This window comes from Barbus barbus (genome assembly GCF_936440315.1).
Source record: "Barbus barbus genome assembly, chromosome: 36".
In the NCBI taxonomy this organism is placed as follows: Eukaryota; Metazoa; Chordata; class Actinopteri; order Cypriniformes; family Cyprinidae; genus Barbus; species Barbus barbus.
This window is the reverse complement of record NC_136714.1, coordinates 12,495,168-12,517,071: the sequence shown is the minus strand read 5'-3', so window position 1 is coordinate 12,517,071 and position 21,904 is coordinate 12,495,168. Positions and strand designations below refer to the sequence as shown.

At 37.1% G+C, this 21,904-nt stretch overlaps 1 protein-coding gene across 1 annotated transcript in view; it reads left to right on the top strand.

Moving 5' to 3' along the window:
• The window catches only part of LOC306856095 (pyruvate carboxylase, mitochondrial), a 163,602-nt gene continuing 141,698 nt past the window's right edge, over positions 1-21,904 (top strand). Inside the window, exons 1-7 of the mRNA XM_079395116.1 lie at positions 1-414; positions 9,562-9,703; positions 10,284-10,468; positions 11,985-12,150; positions 13,205-13,350; positions 13,572-13,689; positions 15,447-15,598. Of these exons, the coding sequence (XP_079251242.1) occupies positions 9,562-9,703; positions 10,284-10,468; positions 11,985-12,150; positions 13,205-13,350; positions 13,572-13,689; positions 15,447-15,598 (909 nt within the window). The 5' untranslated portion in view covers positions 1-414. The remainder of the gene's footprint in view (positions 415-9,561; positions 9,704-10,283; positions 10,469-11,984; positions 12,151-13,204; positions 13,351-13,571; positions 13,690-15,446; positions 15,599-21,904) is intronic.

Genomic DNA, 21,904 nt, shown 5'->3' with positions numbered 1-21,904 from the left:
GAGATGTGGGCGGGGACGGATGTCTCAGAGCATACACCAATAGTTTAGCGGCATACAGATGGGTGGATTATTGATTCAAGAAAAAAAAAATGTTGCAACGGGCTAAATACTAAAGAGTGTTGAGTGATTTGGGGCAGGACAAGCCAATTTAGACGATTTGAGCGCACAATTTTAACCACTTCAACGTCCAGCAGGAAATCTGGACCCATCGGTCACGGTATAACACACAGTCAGATGATGTAAATAAGCGAGTTTGGGCCAGGTGCATTTAGTTACTTCGCTACGTGTCCACGATTGCGACGTACAATTGATATTCACTGAATTTACGCACCGAGGTATCTGCGTCTTCACGTTCCGTCTTCAAGGAACAGGATTGGACACCAGAACGCAACTGCTGTGAGACAAGAATAAGAAGTAAGACTGCATTCTTCATCAGATCAGATGATGCACGATTTTTGAGATTGCTGGTCTAAGCTATGTTATATTGCCTGTATGATGTGCACAAGTTGCTGCCCTCATAAACATTAGCTGCATGTTGGGTAAACTTCATGCACAATAAGTGCATATTATTTAAAATGAAAAGACAGTCGTGGCTTCTGCAGTAAACATTTATGAAACTCAGAGATAGAGTTTGTTTTTGAAGTCGTACAGCATGCGACCAAAGGGCATGCTTTCCTCTGTTTGCTAACGCATGTGCCAACTGAATGAATCAAACTGGACAAGCTGGTGGATTTAGCTCACTTGATTGACCTATAAACTATTCCCAAACATAAACACTTCTTGGCTGCAAGTCAGGTTAAAAAGCAAAGCAGCAGCTTTCTAATGGGACATTTATTTATTGCGTAGCAAGTTCAGGTTCACGTTGGCAGCTGTCGATGGCATTTTAACGTTCATCTGTCCAATCCAATCATGACAGTGTCAAAACTGTCCAGGGATGCCCATATGAAAACCTTAAAACCTATAAAAATATATAAAACCTTTTTATTTGGGCAGTTTGCTTGGGCACACATTCAGACCATTTGAGTCATTTTGTGTTGTGTATTCTTGCGAACATTCAAATTTATAGTTTAAAAGTGCACTCAAATAAAGTGATTTAGACATCAATAAATAGATTTTCGCTACATGGAGCGGGTCGCCCTCTTATGGGCACCGGTTTTGCCCCAACAGTACAGCACACATAAAATAATATGGAGGTGTGTAGAATATCACGAACGAAATAGCAGCAGTCAGCAGACTTCATGCATTCAGGCCAGTAGGTGTCAGTAAAGTCCAAAACCACTGGTAATACTGGGACAAATTAGAGCTAAACGTAAACAAAAACTTACAGTTTGCACTTTTGAGGTTGCATATTTTAACTTGTATTATAAATTCAACTTCTTTTATAATATTATTCTATTAAAATATAAAGGAATTAGATTTTCTGAATTGTGCAGGAAGTGTGAAGTCAAAAGTTGACTTGAGAATGAAAAAAATCCTGTTTTGTGAGACTTGTCAGATTCCCTCTCAGAAGTGTCTAAACACGCCTGTTAAAGAAGGCCCTGTTTTAATTTTACCTTGAATTATCAGATACAAGACACAACATGCAGTGTTTATGCCTAAGCATCCGCTTTTTTTTTTTTTTTTTTTAATAAATATGTGCTTTGGCTTCCTTTATTGACACGTCAACCACAAGACTTTTGTGTAAGGAACCGGATTACAATTATGGGAAGTCTTTATCTTGTTTATGGTAGAGTTACATTTGTTACCTGAATGCTATGCGTGAACAGAATTGTTGGGGGTTGAAGGAGGAATTTGGCTGATTTTTTATTTTTTGGTCTTTTTAAAGACGGATAAACCATATCTCTTTTATTAAAAGTTGTTGTGCAGCTGGTATGTAAATTAATGTCCACTTTAAAAGCAATTCTTGGAGGTTGAGCAGCTTCAGCAGTCTGACTCTTAAAAAAACGTATTTTAAACATCCCCTCCCATCCAATTTCATTCATTCAGTATTCATAATTGAGAGCTTTAATAAAAATGAAACTGAATTTGTCACACAAAGTCCATTTAAATGATCCAGTGAAGTCAGAAAGGTGATTTAAATGCCTTAAAATAAATAGTGACACATTTACACGACAAGGATATTCAGTTTCTTTTATGCAAATAATCTGTATGACCATGAACATTTCTTTCTTAATTCAACAAGATCTGATTGCAATTTTACCGCTGTGCTGTTGTCACAGCAATAAAATATGAAGTTGTAAATTCTTGGATTTGTTCTTGGTCGCATTATCATAGTCATAGAATCACTCCTGACTCCAATTTTTGTTATATATTAAACACAGTAATGTAACACTGAACATGCTTTATGAAAAGCAGCAGGTGTCTGATTATATGACACTTATGGTCATCTCCAGAAACCTGATGACTCTTGAACTATAGGATATATCTGAGTCATCATCAGCCACGTGGTGGCAACCTATGAAGTGCTAAAAGATCTATCGATCGTTCGTTCGTGAGTGACAAACATGCAGCTATAAAAGATAAATAAGATAGAAGTATATATAATATAAATAGGTTTAGTAGATTAAATACAAAAGGAGGCTGTTGTTTTTTCCTCTCTTTTAAATGCAAATAAATGGCCTTGTGTTCTCACAGCATAAATCAGACTGTGAGTGAGTTTGTAAGTGGATCTCTGTGCATTAAGTTTTTCCTTTGAGTAGAGTACAATTCTTTTATACAATACAATTTTTTATAGACCGAGGCCACAGGCTGTGCCAACATACTCGGAATAAAAGGTTTTATCTGAATGGTTCAGTAAACCTCTCAAAGCCACCTGCTTCCACCCAGTCAGGAAGATATGATCACTTTGCTACCAAATCACATCAACTCACCCCCCACTGTTTTAAAAGCCTCATTACACATGCAGAATGCCATTTAATACATCGCCCCATCGTCCTAAACTCTCACACAAATGTGCTGCTGTTTACAGCAGCTTCAGTTTGTGCCTCCTCTGCGGAGCTCATGTATCAGTGTCATGTTCTCTCTCTCAGCCAGGACACAGTCGCTGTATTGTTGTGATTTTGGCAGTGGGATGTCCCTTATTTAGGGGCAGACCAGTATAAGGAACAGTAGAACCACTAAGTATCCACAAAATGGTTTGAGTGAAATGAGACACCTTAAATATGCTCCCATAAGAAATCAGCCTTGGCTTTTGTATGGGAATTTTATGTTTTGGAGATTTGATGTGAGTGTCTGTTATTTCTTTAGTTTTTCCTCTGCCCTTTCATCCGAGGGGCCATATGCTGTGCAAATGCCTTTCCTCTGAAGTAGGTAGATCTTTGAGCACGTTTTTGCAATATCCCGTTAGTTATCAAATACATGTTTTCTTTAGGAAATGGGCAAATATGAACAAGATGCGTTCAATGAATGTTCAGTGAGCGTTCACTTTTTTTTTTTTTTTTTTTTTTTTTTTTTTTTTTTTCCAAATGAACTGATTTAAAGCATTGATTTTTCACAATGTTTTATTGAATGATTTATTGTATATAAAAAATAAGTAAACCAAATGTTCCTAAACATGAGAATTTAATACTATCACCATGGACTGCAAAGGTCATAGTTTTATGTTGAACATAAAAGAAGATATTTTGAAGAATGCTAGAAGAATCAAATCAAGCAGAAGGGTCAATGAAGAGTTGATGGTCCCTATTGACTTCCATAGTATTTCTTTCCCTACTATTGAGTCAATGAGGACCAACAACTGTTTGGTTCTTCAACATTCTTCCAAATATCTTCTTTTGTGTTCAACATAAGAAACTTTATACAGGTTTGGAATGACATGAGGGTGAATAAATGACCATTTTAATTTGAGTTGAACTATTCATATACCTCCGGTTTCACAGACAAGGCTTAAGCCTAGTCCCAGACTAAAATGTAAGTCTGAGCTGTTTTAACTGAAATAAACTTGCACTGACTGATCTTAACACATATCAGTGCCTTTGTTTTGTCTCAAGATGCACACCAGTAAGGTTTTTTTGAAGCACGTTTTTAAAAATCACTTAAATCTCCTAATTGAACTATGGCCTAATCCTGGCTTAGTCTAAGCCCTGTCTGTGAAACCGGGCCTTAATGTGTGGTATAGCCTATTGTTACAATATTACTATTTTCCAATACAGGATATTTGAATGTACATGCTTAGTTTTCTTAATTTTAATTTAGTAACAGTGTTAAAGGAATAGGCTAGCTCACCCAAGAATGAAAATTTGCAGAAATCTTCATCAGAACAGATTTAGAAATTAGTATTATCACTTGCTCATCAGTGGATCCTCTGCAGTGAATGGGTGCTGTCTGAATGAGAGTTCAAACACCTGATAAAAACATCAAAATGATCTGTTTTTCCTAAATGCGTCTCATTGATCTTGTGTTTTTTAGTCTTCACTCGGATGTACGTAATTGTATTGTTACTTTAAATGTAATCTTCAAAAAAATCTCAAAATAAATATCCATTTTTATTTTGTAAATTGCTGCAAAATTGCATAAATCCGCTTGTAGCATTTAAAATGATTGATTTAAATTTGGAGTGTCTAAATAGCATAATTCAGCATAATGTTATTTGGCTTTTAATTGCTTTTTATTATATGCATTTAACATTGTTTTGCAATTTTAAAGGACTTTATTTGTCTTTCAGAGTGGCTTAGAAATTCTCATCGAGTGTTACTGTGTAGTTAGTAGGTTTTTATATATATATATATATATATATATATATATATATATATGCCCTCCAAGAGTATTGGAACAGTAAAGACAAAATTGCTCTGTTGGCTGTGGAGTCATATTTACAAATATGATTAAAAGATGAATATGAGACAAAACTACAGAATATCACATATTATTATTTATTATTATAGTTCATCCCTCTATCTGATGTGAGCATAAGTATTGGAACAGTTGCCTCACAGGTCTTTCTAAGTGATCAGCTGTGTCCTGTTGCATTAATTCTTCAGATATTAAAAGCAGGGAATGTGTCGTATGAGTTATATCCATTACTTCTGTATTCTGAATCTTGCATTCGATGATGACACACACAAACCAGGATGAAGACAAGGGAGCTGACTTTGAGAGAAAAGCAAGCAATTTGGATGCTAAAAGAAAAGAGGAAGTCAATTAGAGCTCTAGCAAAAACAAAGGGCATGGAGAAATCAAGAGTTTGGAAACCACCAGCGACACCAGTAACCAACAACGACCTGATCAGCTGAGAAAACAACACTAGTTGATGACAGACAAATCATAAAAGCTGTGAAAATGAATCCTAAAAGACGTGTCTGTAAAATCACCAACAACTTCCAGAAAGCTGGGGTGATGCTCTGACAATCTACTGTCCTCAGGAGACTTTGTCGCAGAATTACAGATGCTACACAGCAAGATGCAAACCTCTGACCAGCACCAAAAATAGAAAAGAAAGATTAGAGTTTGCAAAAAAGCACAAAGGTGAGCCAGAAGAGTTTTGGAACTGTGTTTATGGACCGATGAGACAAAGATGAACCTTTATCTAAGTGATGGGAAAGCAAAAATGTGGAGAAAAAAAGGGAACTGCAATGATCCCAAGCATACATCCTCATCTGTAAAGCATGGTGGAGGTGGTGTCGTGGCATGGGCATGCATGGCTGCCTCTGGAACAGGGCCTCTCAACTTTACTGATGATTTAATGTATGATGACAGTAGCAGAATGAATTTGGAAGGGTACAAAACCATCTTGCCTACCAATATTCAAGAAAATGCCACCAGATTCATTGGGAAGTGCTTCATATTGCATCAGGACAATGACCCAAAACACCCTGCCAGTTCAGTCAAGGAATTTATAAGGGCAAAGAAATGGAAAGTCTTAGATTGCCCAAGTCAATCTTTAGATTTAAATCTGATTGAACATGAATTTCACCAGCTGAAGAGGGGAGTAAAGGCAGAAACTCCCCAAAACAAGCAACAATTGGAATTGGCTGCATTAAAGGCTGGGAAAAGCATTTCAAAGGATGAGACCAAGAGTCTGGTGATGTCTATGGGTCACAGACTCACTGCTGTGATTGTGTGCAAGGGATCTGCAACTAAATTATAGCTTTTAATCTTTTATACACTGGACAAAATTATAAGTGCGACACTTTTGTTTTTGCCCCCATTTTTCATGAGCTGAACTCAAAGATCTAAGACTTTTTCTATGTACACAAAAGGCCTATTTCTCTCAAATATTGTTCACAAATCTGTCTAAATCTGTGTTAGTGAGCACTTCTCCTTTGCCGAGATAATCCATCCACCTCACAGGTGTGGCATATCAAGATGCTGATTAGACAGCATGATTATTGCACAGGTGTGCCTTAGGCTGGCCACAATAAAAGGCCACTCTAAAATGTGCAGTTTTATCACACAGCACAATGCCACAGATGTTGCAAGTTTTGAGGGAGCGTGCAATTGGCATGCTGACTAAAGGAATGTCCACCAGAGCTGTTGCCCGTGAATTGAATGATCATTTCTCTACCATAATCCATTTCCAAAGGCCTCATCGGGGTCTCGACCTGACTGCAGTTCGTCATCGTAACCGACTTGAGTGGGCAAATGCTCACTTTTTTACATTGGAGAGGTGTTCTCTTCACAGATGAATCCCGGTTTTCACTGTATAGGGCAGTCAGCGTGTATGGCGTCATGTGGGCGAGCGGTTTGCTGATGTCAACGTTGTGGATCGTATGTTATGGACAATGAACACAGGTGCATTTTATTGATGGCACTTTGAATGCACAGAGATCGTGACGAGGCCCATTGTTGTGTCCACGACCATCACCTCATGTTGCAGAATGATAATGCACGACCCCATGTTGCAAGGATCTGTACACAATTCCTGGAAGCTGAAAACATCCCAGTTCTTACATGGCCAGCATACTCACCGGACATGTCACCCATTGAGCATGTTTGGGATGCTCTGGATCGGCGTATACGACAGCGTGTTCCAGTTCCTGCCAATATCCAGCAACTTTGACAGCCATTGAAGATGAGTGGACAACCGGATCAACTCTATGTGAAGGAGATGTGTTGCACTGCGTGAGGAAAATGGTGGTCACACCAGATACTGACTGGTTTTTGGACCCCCCTCGGACCCCCCAATACAGTACTCTAAAAGTGCTGTTCTTTTTATTTGGAAAAACGTGTTGAAATGGCTAATAATAAAATGACATTCTATATACAGGTCCTTTTCAAAAAATTAGCATATTGTGATAAAGTTCATTATTTTCTGTAATGTACTGATAAACATTAGACTTTCATATATTTTAGATTCATTACAACACAACTGAAGTAGTTCAAGCCTTTTATTGTTTTAATATTGATGATTTTGGCATACAGCTCATGAAAACCCAAAATTCCTATCTCAAAAAATTAGCATATCATGAAAAGGTTCTCTAAACGAGCTATTAACCTAATCATCTGAATCAACTAATTAACTCTAAACACCTGCAAAAGATTCCTGAGGCTTTTAAAAACTCCCAGCCTGATTCATTACTCAAAACCGCAATCATGGGTAAGACTGCCGACCTGACTGCTGTCCAGAAGGCCATCATTGACACCCTCAAGCAAGAGGGTAAGACACAGAAAGAAATTTCTGAACGAATAGGCTGTTCCCAGAGTGCTGTATCAAGGCACCTCAGTGGGAAGTCTGTGGGAAGGAAAAAGTGTGGCAGAAAACGCAGCACAACGAGAAGAGGTGACCGGACCCTGAGGAAGATTGTGGAGAAGGACCGATTCCAGACCTTGGGGGACCTGCGGAAGCAGTGGACTGAGTCTGGAGTAGAAACATCCAGAGCCACCGTGTACAGGCGTGTGCAGGAAATGGGCTACAGGTGCCGCATTCCCCAGGTCAAGCCACTTTTGAACCAGAAACAGCGGCAGAAGCGCCTGACCTGGGCTACAGAGAAGCAGCACTGGACTATTGCTCAGTGGTCCAAAGTACTTTTTTCGGATGAAAGCAAATTTTGCATGTCATTCGGAAATCAAGGTGCCAGAGTCTGGAGGAAGACTGGGGAGAGGGAAATGCCAAAATGCCTGAAGTCCAGTGTCAAGTACCCACAGTCAGTGATGCTGGTGTTGGTCCACTGTGTTTTATCAAGGGCAGGGTCAATGCAGCTAGCTATCAGGAGATTTTGGAGCACTTCATGCTTCCATCTGCTGTAAAGCTTTATGGAGATGAAGATTTCATTTTTCAGCACGACCTGGCACCTGCTCACAGTGCCAAAACCACTGGTAAATGGTTTACTGACCATAGTATTACTGTGCTCAATTGGCCTGCCAACTCTCCTGACCTGAACCCCATAGAGAATCTGTGGGATATTGTGAAGAGAAAGTTGAGAGACGCAAGACCCAACACTCTGGATGAGCTTAAGGCCGCTATCGAAGCATCCTGGGCCTCCATAACACCTCAGCAGTGCCACAGGCTGATTGCCTCCATGCCACGCCGCATTGAAGCAGTCATTTCTGCAAAAGGATTCCCGACCAAGTATTGAGTGCATAACTGAACATAATTATTTGAAGGTTGACTTTTTTTGTATTAAAAACACTTTTCTTTTATTGGTCGGATGAAATATGCTAATTTTTTGAGATAGGAATTTTGGGTTTTCATGAGCTATATGCCAAAATCATCAATATTAAAACAATAAAAGGCTTGAACTACTTCAGTTGTGTTGTAATGAATCTAAAATATATGAAAGTCTAATGTTTATCAGTACATTACAGAAAATAATGAACTTGTTATTATGAACTATGCTAATTTTTTGAAAAGGACCTGTATATGTGTGTGTGTATATATATATATATATATATATATATATATATATATATATATATATATATAAAAATTGTCTGGACGCCCGTGTTGTCCAGTAGAATCGTAGTAGATTAGCCAAATGAGCTATTTTACTTTGCAATTGATTGCACACACATCATGTATTGATTTATTCAAGCTCTTTCATTAGATTTTTAACTTAAAACTCCTTTTATTGTCTGGATTATATGCTGTTCTGCCTTTGTCTCCTGAGGCCTCGCAGTCTCTCGTAGTCTCTCCTTCAGTTAATCAGTTCTGCTGTTGTTTCAGGTGTTCAGTCTTGGCCTTTGAAGCTGTGTCCACAGGCAATATGATCACAATATGATATTGTTTTGTTCTGTTTGGCCCTGTGGGCACTTTCATGTTTTGCAGTATGTGGATATACTTGAAATACAGCTTTTTAAAATGTTTTTATAAAGACAGCCTTGAGGATCTGCTCATGTAGTCAAAGCCAGTCTTTGTTCAGTTGCTTGTTGATGGTTTTTGTTTGTGGTCACATTTTGCAGCACTCATCAGGCTTGTTTTCTTGTTGTCTCATGCATTCTTATCTCTGACCTCACTTTCCCTTTGGTATGAGTGTTGACTCTTATCTCAGCTCCTGTGTGAAACTCTGCAAGGCTACTAATCACTTTGGTTCTTTAGAAATGCAGATAATGCTCCGTAGATATCGCTACAGCAGACTAAATGACCTGCTTTCTGTAACTCGTCTATTTTTTGCTCTTGCCTTCTAGATGCTGCTACAGGTGGGAGGAAAGCGCTCTGCCCTGGGCCTGTTGGCCATCAGGAGGGTGTGGAGTATGAGCCGCTCCACCCACACCTCACCCCAGACACTGGAGTACAAACCCATCAAAAAGGTCATGGTGGCCAACAGAGGTGCGTCAGTGTTCAGAATGTGTATGACATTCCCAAAAACTAGTTTTAGTTTAGTTTGTTTTATTTGTATTTTTATTTTTTTGAGTATATATTTAATTTTAAATATTTTTTTGTATATATTAATATATTTTTTTCAAATACAATTATATACATTTAAAACAAAAGTTTGGAGACAGTGCAAGTTTTTTAAAAGAAATTAATACTTAATATTGTTCTCTTGAGCATTTTATTCATAAAATAATCTGAAATATTTCTACAAAAATATTTATAAGTGCAACTGTTTTCAAAATAATAATAAACAACATCAAAACAGCATATTCTAATGGTTTCAGAAGCATTATGTGACACTGAATAAATCAAATATAAACATAAAATAGCCACAGTGGGAAAAATCGTTTTGGCTTTAAACTTTTTTTAATTTTTTTACATTTATGCTTATTGCTTGTTGATGCATTTCTGAAAATAGAATACTTTTATTGCAGAAATAATAAATGTAGTATGCTAACGGTCTATCTGTCCTTCCTCAGGTGTCAAAACATCTGACATGAACGAACTGTATTTAATAAGATGCCTTTTGCAGGAGAGATTGCCATCCGGGTGTTCCGGGCCTGCACAGAGCTGGGGATCCGCACAGTGGCCGTCTACTCTGAGCAGGACACGGGCCAGATGCACAGACAAAAGGCAGATGAAGCTTACCTCATTGGGAAGGGGCTGCCACCTGTAGCAGCCTACCTACATATACCAGACATCATTAAAGTGGCCAAGGTCAGACTTTGCACCTGAGTGCTTTCTGTAAAGATACTCAGTAAATATTTTGAACTATAATTCACATTTTTACATGCTCTGCCAACATTTTTCACTGGCCCCAACACAAAAAGTAATGCATGTGCATTTTTTTTAAGATTTTGTAATTTTATATTTACAATTATAATTTGACATTGCTAATTTAAAATGTATTTTTTTACATGTACACTATCATTCAAAAGTCTGGGGTCTGTAATTTTTATTTTTTTTTGCAAAATGTGTCTTATGGTAATCAAGGTCGCTTTTTATAAAAATACAGTAAAGCAGTAATCTTGTGAAATAAAATTACAATGTAAAGTCTTTTTTTTCTGTTTTAATTATACTTTTTTTTTTTCTCCAGTCTTTAGTGTCACATGATGCTTTAGAAGTAATTCTAATATGCTGATTTGGTTCTCGGGAAATATTACTTATTATACATGTTGAAAATAGTTGTGCTTCTTAATATTTTAATGGCTAGAAAGTTCAAAAGAACAACATTTATTGGAAGTATAAATATTTTGTGATGATTGAAATTTCATTGCTGTCACTCTTGACCAATGTAATGCCATTTCCATCAACTGGCCCAAAACACTCTCACACAATCAATCTGTTTGGTGAGTTAAAAAGCAGCAATGTATTCACACGTTTTTAACACCTGCAGCTATTGTTGAATGTGTTTGTGTGGTAAAACAGCAGATTAGGATCGCGTGACCTGTAAAATACACACAGCCTGCAGTGATTGGACAGAAAGAGCACAAACAAGCCTGCAAAGAGCAGTAATTGCACATAATTATGCCTTCTGACAAAGGGTTCAAAGTCTGATGCCAAGAAGAGAAGTAGCCGTAAAATTATCACCAACAGGCAGTGGTTCTCCCGCATCTCATTTTTTGATAAAATATCTCCGGTAACAATCAGTCAGTCAATGGCTTAATAAATAAATCAATGGCTTTAACAGCTCCTCAGTTTAACACTATGCCTTATGTGTCTTAGAGAATGACCCATGTTATGTTAAGCACCTGAAACATTCCTAACCTCTTGTCGTGACTTGTTTGGAGAACTAAATCGGGTAACCTTGAATACATGTCAATAAACAAAACATTTCAATCAGTAGGGAAAGTTGGGCTTTGTTCCTGGAGCCGCTACTGCCTTTTGGTTGCTTACGGAAAGAGCTGTTTCTACAACTTTTTTTAAAGGATTTTTTGATGAATGGAAAGTTCAACAGAACAACTTTTATTTAACACAGAAATATTTTTTAGTAATATAAATGTATTTACTGTCACTTTTGATCAATGAAATGCATAAAAGTATTTATTCAGAAAAAACTGAACTTTGAACAGTAGTATATTTAAATCTGTCTTTTTGTGTCATCTCTTGTCATTCTCAAAAATAAAAGACAAGGTAACAGTATCGTAGTCATTTGAATAGGCATTACAGGAATTTATTGTGACAGAATTCTTGCACTGGCAAATGGTGATGTTGTGCAATCTGTCCCTGGCAGGAGAATGATGTGGATGCCATCCACCCAGGTTATGGCTTCCTGTCAGAACGAGCAGATTTTGCCCAGGCGTGCATGGATGCTGGGGTACGTTTTATTGGCCCCACCCCAGACGTGGTGCGCAAGATGGGGGACAAAATTGAGGCCCGTACCATTGCCATCAGTGCAGGTAAAGCGTTCATCATCTGATCTCATCAGGGAACATCATGCTGTCTTCTCTCTTATCACATTATATCAACAGTTGTGTCGCAGAACAGAGTGCTTGAAGTAGTTTTTCCCTTGGTGTTTTAAAAGTCTTTGATATCAATTCTAAGACGTGAACCAAACCAGCTAGCTATGAGATGAATCGCAACATTTCAAACTTTCTTTTTGTCAGATTTCCAAATCTTTTTTGCTTCAAATCGAAGATACAAGACTATTTCCTAACGAGGGAATTACTTTGAGGCAAAGAACTATATATTATTAAATATATTTACAGAGATCTTGGGAGACTGACACTTTTTGCAACATTTGCAGTGTCTCATCATGCGTTGGTGCTAATGTATTCTTTGGGCGCTATTTGCTTGTCAGGATTTTCTAATTGTGGAGATTTCTTTGCAGAATCATGGGTAATGTTGTTTTTCACCAGGAATTCTGCTATTTAACATGATTAATTTAAAAAACAGGTTGAAATAATACTGGCTGATGGCTTCAAAAAATGCATATTCCACTAATTATCAGCCTTGTAGCTCACAGTAGGTCTGGATTTAATGGATTATTATTAATGATAAAGTTATGATTAAAAATCAGTCCCCCTAAATTGAAAATTAATGTAACTTTGTTTTCCAGAAGCAAACTGTGGCGCTCTATTAAAGCTAAAGTGTGCCTTATGTTAATAACATACTTGAAATGCTTTTTAAAATTAAAATATAATTTTTTTTTATTATTATTTAACATAAAGGGATAGTTATCTTAAAAATGAAAACATTGTCGTCGTTTTCTTGTGTTGTTCCAAACCTGTACCGAACAGTTGCTGGTAGGTTTGAACAACTTCAGGGTGAGTAAATGATGACAGAATTTTTGGGTAAAGTATGGCCTTAAATTAGTCTACTAAACTGGTTATTGCATTATGATATGTACATGGTACATAAAAGAATGGCATGGCATTACTATGGTGCATGACCCCCCCCCTAAAAAAAGAAAATAAACATGTAATGAGGCAGATCTTTCTGGTCATCCTGCAGGTGTGCCAGTGGTACCTGGAACAGATGCTCCCATCTCGTGTTTGCAGGAAGCTCAAGAGTTCTCCAACAGTTACGGTTTCCCGATTATCTTCAAGGCTGCGTATGGAGGCGGAGGCCGTGGAATGCGAGTGGTCAGGGAGTATGAGGTAATGTGTTTGAGAGTATAACTATTTGTAAGAGATTAGAACACTTTTAATCTGTGCTTTACCTTTTTTTAGAGCCAGCTTTGACACGGAAGGGCTTTTAAATGAACGCAAAAGTTAGGCCCTTGTGTGCATTTTAGATTTGTTGGCTCTTGAGTTGTGCTGTAAGAATTGGTGTGCTGGGTATTTGCACTGGGTGACCCTGTGGCTTTATGTGTGATCAGGAACTAGAGGAGAACTATCAGCGTGCGTACTCTGAGGCCCTGGCTGCCTTTGGCAATGGAGCTCTGTTTGTGGAAAAGTTCATTGAGAAACCCAGGCACATCGAGGTGCAGATCTTGGGTAAGTGAGTTTGTTCGCTATTGGTTTGTGTTTGGTCAGTCTCTGGCCAAAAACTGCAGATGAAGTATCCTAATAATAAAGAAATGGATTAACCAGAAATTAACATTGTCATCATTTACTCACCCTTATTACATTCCAGACCTGTCTTCTGTGAAACCCAAAAGGAAAACCGTTGCTTTGGTCTGAAGAGTTTAATTGTCAAAAGGACACAAAAGCACCATAAAAGTGGCCTACATGACTTGTTTGCTGCAGTCATTTGAAGCTGGGTAGTAGCTTTGTGTGAGGACAGACTGAAATTTAAGTCATTATTCACTTATAATCTTTCGCTTTAGTGGGCTGTTAAACACAGACTGGATCATTGAGTCTTCTTTGCATTTTTTTTTTTTTTTCATTAATCTGAATGAATCCAATTCAATTTTTTTGGGCATTCGCTGTGCCAAGTTTCCACAGTCAGAAAAGACTGTTTAAGCAAATATGTAACAGACATTTAGTCTGTTCTTTCAGTTTTAAAGATAACCTATGAATGTTCATAAGGTGTATAAAAAAAAAAAAAAAAGTGTGCAAAAGGTATTTTGAATAAAGCGTTAAAGGGATAGTTCACTCAAAAAAAAATTTGTCATTATTCAGCCTCATGTAGTTCATTATTTTTGTTTCTTTGCAAACAAAGCATTCTCATAGGTTGAACCACTGATGTCACTTGGACTATTTTAACAATATATTGACTACCTTTCTGGGTCTTGAACGTGGTAGTTGCATTGCTGTCTATGCAGGGTCAGAAAACTCTCGGATTTCATCAAAAATATTTTTATGTGTTCCAAATACGAACGAAGGTCTTATGGGTTTGGAACGACATGAGGGTGGGTAATGAATGACTGAATTTTCATTTTTGGCTGAATCTTGTGTTAACATGTTAACATAATTTTCCCGTTAAGCACTTAAAGATCTACACACATTTTCTTTCTGATTGAGCTCAGTCAAATTAAATGAGGCGTTTACATGAAGGACTCTCAGGCTGATTGAGCTATCAACCTGATTACAAATTGATCATTAATTTGTATGTAAACAACACTAGTAGGTTTACCTGATAAGTCCAAACTATGAGTAAATCATTTAGATATTTGTTGAAAAGATTAATCTTAAATGATTTGTTTATGAACCACTTTGTCTCTCACTCATGTATCAACTAATTGTGTATAAATTGATACTTTTTTCATAGAGAACACAAGTCACATATATATATATATATATATATATATATATATATATATATATATGCCATTTTTATAATATTTTTATGATGCTTTTGGAGCTTCAGTCCTCATTTATTGTAATTGCTTGTGAAAGAACAACAAGGACTCTTTCAAATGTCTCCTTTTGTGTCCCATGAAATGAAAGTAACTTTTGGAAATACATCAGTAAGTAAATGTTTCTGCTTCAAATCTGTTTCCAGACAGTTTTTGCAGAACAAGCGCTCAAAACCCCCAAAAGCAAATTAGATTTTTGCCAGAAATAAATACATTGTTTGGGAGTTAATTAAAACCTATTTGGATATTTGCATAGAGCGCACTGTTCTCAACAGTGAACAGAATGGTGCAGTTCTCTGTTGCCTGTTAATTTGCATAGTGCTTATTGATCAGTTATATGATTGTGTTTGTTATATTTTAGAGAAATACTAGCAGATGGGTTTGTTTACAGTGCCAGATGGGTTTAAGACTTGTGTGTAATGCTCAATGAGTTGATCGGTCTATTGTGTGTAGGCGATAAATATGGCAATGTCATTCACTTGTACGAGAGGGACTGCTCTATCCAGAGGAGACACCAAAAGGTGGTGGAGATCGCACCGGCCACACAGCTGGACCAACACCTCCGAGACAGACTCACTGCTGACTCCGTGAACCTCGCTCGACAGGTACAAGTGCAAACATCTAACAGATGGCAGCATTGGCTTTTTTTTCCAAACTATATGTTCTGAGTTAATTTACTTCATCTGAATAACTTAATATTACCATAGAATCTCACTGACTACATTCTTAATATGTAGTCAATATTTTGTGGTCTTATTCATTATTTTAGTCAATTTACTTGATTCACAGTCCTGAAAGAATATCTAATTTTAGTTGACAGTACAAGATTTACAATAATTATAAATTAATATTATTTAATAATATTAGATAATAACAATAATACTAATATAAATATGATTGAATTAAATAATTAAAATCATTAAAAAAATTATAATTAAAATATTTTGTGGATACTGCATTTATGTATAACTGATCTCCTGAAATAATAACATTATAATAAGTACACATGTCTTTTTATTTATTGTTGTTTTAATGTTACAAAATGAGCGTATTCACAGTGTGAGCTACACATTTTGACTAGCATGTAACTTAATGTGCTTCAGTTTACCAGTTTTGATTCAGTGTTCAACTTCATCTCACACAGGTTGAATAGGTCAGTCCCAGATTATTGATTGGATTGTTTTAAACAGTCATATTTTTCTAGCTTTTTCTTCAAAAACATAGTTTGTTAATATCTTGCATTGTTGTTTTTTTTCTCGTCATATGTGTCAACAGTATGTTTTAGTTAAAATTGTGTACTTATCATCATGATGTTTTATTTTTGATTGGCGGCCAGCAAGGATGAAGTAAATTGGAAAAAAAGTGACTAAGGTCTATTTTAGTACCTGAGGACGCAGTACACTAAATTAGACAGCAGGCTTTGCTGCTGTGCCATTGGATTGATAACAACCATATTCAAACTTTTCCATTCATCCATTTCACTGCATAAACATATGCCAAGACCAAAAAAAATTGTCTGTTTTGCTGCAGCAGACAAGCTGTTATAGAAACACAGTAACATCTGCTTTAAAAGAGTAACAAAGCTCCTGAATATCTCTATAGCAATCCATTACTTTTATTGAAAACCAGTTTCCATCATAAAAATGACTTGTGCTTTAACCTCTTAGTGTTTTTCAGATGATATCCAGATGGGTCTTGACACTGATATCTGTTCATTATTACAGGAGTTTTTTTTTTTTTCATGTTGTTCATCTGGCTCACTCTCATCTCTGTATGCCAGTCTAAGCGAGCATATGGACTGCCTGCACTGGCATTTGGGGAGGTTTGAAACTCTCAATTGTGATTTTAATATTTTATCTGCTGGAGATATGAGAGAGAGTGGTGCTTTTTCTTTGGCAGAGATTTTTGGCACCAGGTTACAAAAATTATGGGTAAATCTGAAGCTACACAACCCAAGCGAGTCGAACCTTCAATAAACTCCTCCCCTCTTGCTTACTGTTGCTAACTAAGACAAACCTTACAGAATTTCTCAAAGAAAATGTGATTTTCAGTAATATATAGTTATATAAATTCTGGGTCATGTCGTTCCAAACCCATAAGACATTCATTCGTCTTCAAAACACAAATTAAAGGGGTCATATGATGCTTTTTTTTAAAGATCATTTTGTGTATTTGGTGTAACAGAATATGTTGACATGCTTTAATGTTCAAAAAACACATTTTTCAAATACTGTACATTATTGTAGGTCCTCTATGCCCCGCCTCTCTCAAACGCGTCATTTTCTACAAAGTCCCTCCTTCTGAAAATTGCAGTCTGCTCCGATTGGCCATCTGGCACAGTGCATTGTGATTGGCCAAACACCGCACTCGTCGGAAATGTAACACCCCTTTCTATAATTCAGCTTTCAAAGTAAAAGTAAATACAGTTTTACCTTAGTTTTACCATCAGTTCAAGCCCGAGAGGGGAACAGAGTCACGTGACAGACACAGTGATGCTTGTGTATGCATTTGCACACAAGCGGAGATTAAGATAGCTGACTTCACTGTTATGTGTCTCTCTCACTCACTCACTCACTCACACACACAAAACGCGCAAAACTCCGCATTTGAACAGTCAATAGCAAATACTTAAACTAATAATAACTTGCAGTCGCTGATTCAGAAGTGCCAGATTGTCATAGCAAAGTCAGAATTACCTCGTCTCCTAGGTTCGCGAAACGGTCGTCCATAAAATGTGTTATGATAACATCTGGGCTGTGCTTTTCTGTTGCAAGTAATCTTAATGATTCCTAAATGCATCTACTTTCGGAAGGCCAAATAAAGTGCTTTTGCTTTCGCCTAGAAACACACAGCATCTCCCTGTCCCTGGCTGCTTCAACACTACTGTGGTTACTGAAACCGCTCCTTCTTTCTTTGTTTGCACATTTGGGCGGCATTACGCAAATATTTCCACATCGTGATGTAGACATGTGGGGGCGTGTTTGAATGAGCTGTTTTAGGGAGGCGTGGCAGAGTCTTAACTTTGATAAAGAATATCTCTTTGGTTTTGAGACTTTTAGTCTTTGCAACTTCAGGTTCTTATCTATGCACAAACAGCTTGTAACACTCCAAAGAGAAAGGAAAACTTGAAATCGCATCATATGACCCCTTTAAGATGCCCTTTAGAGCAATGCAACTGCCACATTTAAGGCCCAGAAAGGTAGTAAGGACATTATTCATATTAGTCCATGTGATGAAAGGCAGCAAAGACTGACTGGAAGAGAAGAAATTGTTGAATGAAGTCCATATTTTTGTTTTCTTTGCACACAAAGTATTCTCATAGCTTTATGAAAATTACAGTTGAATCACTGATGTCACATGGACTATTTTAATGATGTCCTTACTACCTTTCTGGGTCTTGAATGTGTCAGTTGCATTGCTGTCTAAGCAGGGACAGAAAGCTCTCGGATTTGTTCAAAAATATCTTAATTTCTGTTCCAAAGATGAATGAAGATCTTACGGGTTTGGAACGATGTGAGGGTGAGTAATTAATGACAGAATGTTCATTTTTGGGTGAACTATCCTTAAGGAGGCTGGAATGAATAAGGACATTGTACAGCATTTTTATGTTATTTTTCTTTTAAAGAAATCGCATGAGATTGCAGATCAGAATCAGGGCAAACACAATGCATTTTCTAGCAAAAAAGCTTCTTTTGAAAAGGATTACATCTGATAGCGTTAGTGTTAACTGCACATCATTCTCACCGGCACTATTAACTCTGTTCTGACCAGAATCAATAAGTAAATGAATAAACGTTAACTTAGTAAGGCTAATTTACCTTGGAGCAAATGTTGGTGTCCTTACCAATTATTACTTGTTTGTTTGGGAATGAAAGCTGACATATGACAGCATGCACCTGTCAGGGTTTATTTAAAGATTTGAAAGAGGGGAAAAAAAAGTACTGTTTTTATCCTCTGTGGCTGATCCGGTAACAACGTTTTAACACATGTTTGCATAAATTCTGAATAATTCAGTTTAAAGGAACCAACTCAGGACTTCCATGTACGAGCAAAGGCTTGTCTTATAGTATAGCAGATGGCATCAGTTGCTCGTATAATATTGATCATTAACTTTTTTTTTTCAGGCAGATGTCAAAGCTTTTCTTTTATAACAAACTATAGCATACAAGCAGAAAACGCAAGTCAAGCTGTGTGGTTGTGGAAAGGAGTGATTTCTTGACGGGTGCTTTTTGCAGCATCTGTGATCACATGCCATTGAGGACACATGTATATGTGCGATTTGCAGTAAGTCATTTTGGATAAAAATGTCAAACGCATAAATGTAAATGGAAATCCGCAGTTGTCCTCTGTTGTGTTCTTCATCTTTAGTGTTTGTTATATGTGTTTATAGTTGACATTGTAAAGTGACAGTTGAGGGCTGTATATGAAGAGAGAGCTTTATTGACTGACTACTGACATGTGCCTGTGCTGATGATCTGACTTCATGAGAGAGAGAGAGTCATTCTGAACTCAGAAAAAGAGTATATTGAAGCCTGCTTTTGAAGGGGAAAGATTAATTACTCCCAGAATAGGTGGAGATTGAATTGACTTCTCTGGTCTGAAGTAAAAGAATTGCTTGAAATTGTTCAACTTTGGTGTTTCATCTTTTGTTTAATGCTTTTGCAATTTTAGTCATATTTAAGGGAGAGTTAACCCTACTAACCCGCATGTCGTTCCAAATTTTCTTCTGTAAAACTGCTGGTGTTAATGGTTTTTGAAATATCATCTTCCACAGAAGAGTCATTCATGACATGAGGGTGAGTAAATCATGACAATTATCATATTTGTTAACTATTCCAAGGGAAGACAGAAAAATGGAGTAAAGGGAGCAGGATTTCAGATTCAAACTTGCAATATCTATTTTAGCATCAAGGTTCAGTGTGAGAATTTGTTGCAAAAAATGCACACATTTTCACAAGTGGACCCAGAACCCCAGTTGTGTTTATTTGTTAAGCCACTTCACACTCAAAATGCAGTTAATTTCATGGTTGGCAGCAGTTTTTGCAATTTTTGTTGACTTGTTTGTGCGAGCATGTGTAATCATGTCCACGCACAGATACACCACGTCCCTCTATGTGCGCAATTGCACGCCTGCCTTGCAGAGTTTGTGTCAGTCTGATGAATCACAAACATGACATTTCTTGCATAGATTCTATTCATGAAAGATCTTACACTTGGTACATTTTTCCTAGTAAAGGTGAAGACATTTACATTTTTTTTTAATACCTAGCAATTTTAGATATAGAGTTCTTGAATAAACATGCATGATTACATTTGGAGAGGCTGGAATCGTCTGCCACACTGAAAAGATTCATTGAGCGTGTTATCAGTGTGGAGTTCCTTTTGACGTCCACTTCTGAATTCAACAGACACACGTACAGATAAAATACAGCGCCGGTCACCCGTCTTTCACACCTTCTGGACTCTCTACTGTCAGTTGTTGAGCGTTCTGGAGAATATGAATGCATTAGCATTTATGTGTGTGTGTGTGTGAGCGAGAAAGATATGGAGTATTGTCTGAGTATGTGTGTGTGTGTCTGTATAAGAAGTGAGGGAACTTGGTGAAGGAGGAGAGCGAGAGAGATAAAGAGAGTAAGCGAGCTAAAAATCTCTCCTCCATCTGTTCTATCATATGGACGAGGGAAATGGAGAAGATGGCCAGGCTTTCAGATTTCTCAGAGCAAGCATTAAAACCTCATTTGAGCTTTTGACATGTTTTCTCGTGAAGCTCCCCTCAATCTCATTTCCTACTGCTGAGTACAGCTTTTCTCTTAAGAGCAGTGGGATGTATTCCTTTGTTCTCTTACGCTCTGTCTTTAATGTCAAAGAAAATTCTCCCTGGCTCTTTTAATTGTCTAATACCATTTTTGGAAGCGTGGTAGAAGTTTCATGTGTTTCTGTAAGAGTGAAATGGCCAGTCTTCATCATGTTTAATCATTAGGACTATATGTCACAGAAATGGAAATGTCGTGTGATAATGTTTCCCGTTCTTCATATTGGGGCAAACATGGCTTGAACTGACCTTTTAGCTGATGTTAAACACCGTTTCCAGCAATAGCCATAAGACCAATAACTAGGGCTGGGTATCGTTCAAAAATGTATCTATTCATTTATTCTAGGTTATTAAAGACTTCAAGAAATTTTAAATCTTTATCCACTTTCATAAGTGGATGTTTTATTTTCTTTCACAATATGTTTTATTGTTATTAAATTCTATGTTGTAGTATGTCTAATTTATTCTTAAAACAGCCTTATGAAATGTTGTATTTTTCCTCAGAAATTCTGTGTTCTGTATCTGGTTTTCAAATGAAGGCATAAAACATTAATTTCATTTTTCTTTTAAATTATTGAAAATAAAACTTTTATTTTGGCAAACAAAATTTTACTATTAAAATTAAAACATAGAAGAAATGTTGTGTGATCATTAATTAAAAAATAAGAGTTTTAATAATTGTAATAGTAGCCTAGTAGTAGCAGTATGTACACTCTGCTGAACAATATTAATTTATTTCTGCCTCAGTGTCTTCCAAGTTAATCCAAACTTTTATTTTGATGGGTTTCCGGGAATACCTTTACAGTTCTGTGTGTATATGATATGACGCAAGTTTTACTCAAATCAAACGGTAAAATGCTCATGAAGTGCCTCTCAGAGCAGTTCTAGAGCTGTTGTTCATGTGTTAATGTCCTCATTTAATGAGATGGCAGACGAAAACTGCACGAAACTGCGTGATATAGAGAGCAGACTGCTCCGTACGCTTTCGAATTGCTCTCGCGGAGGTCAAACACTGATCAATCAGCACCGCGTCACTTCTAGTCAAACACACCTAGTGCTGCAGGCTTATTGGCTCACTGACGTTAATGAGATTAACCCC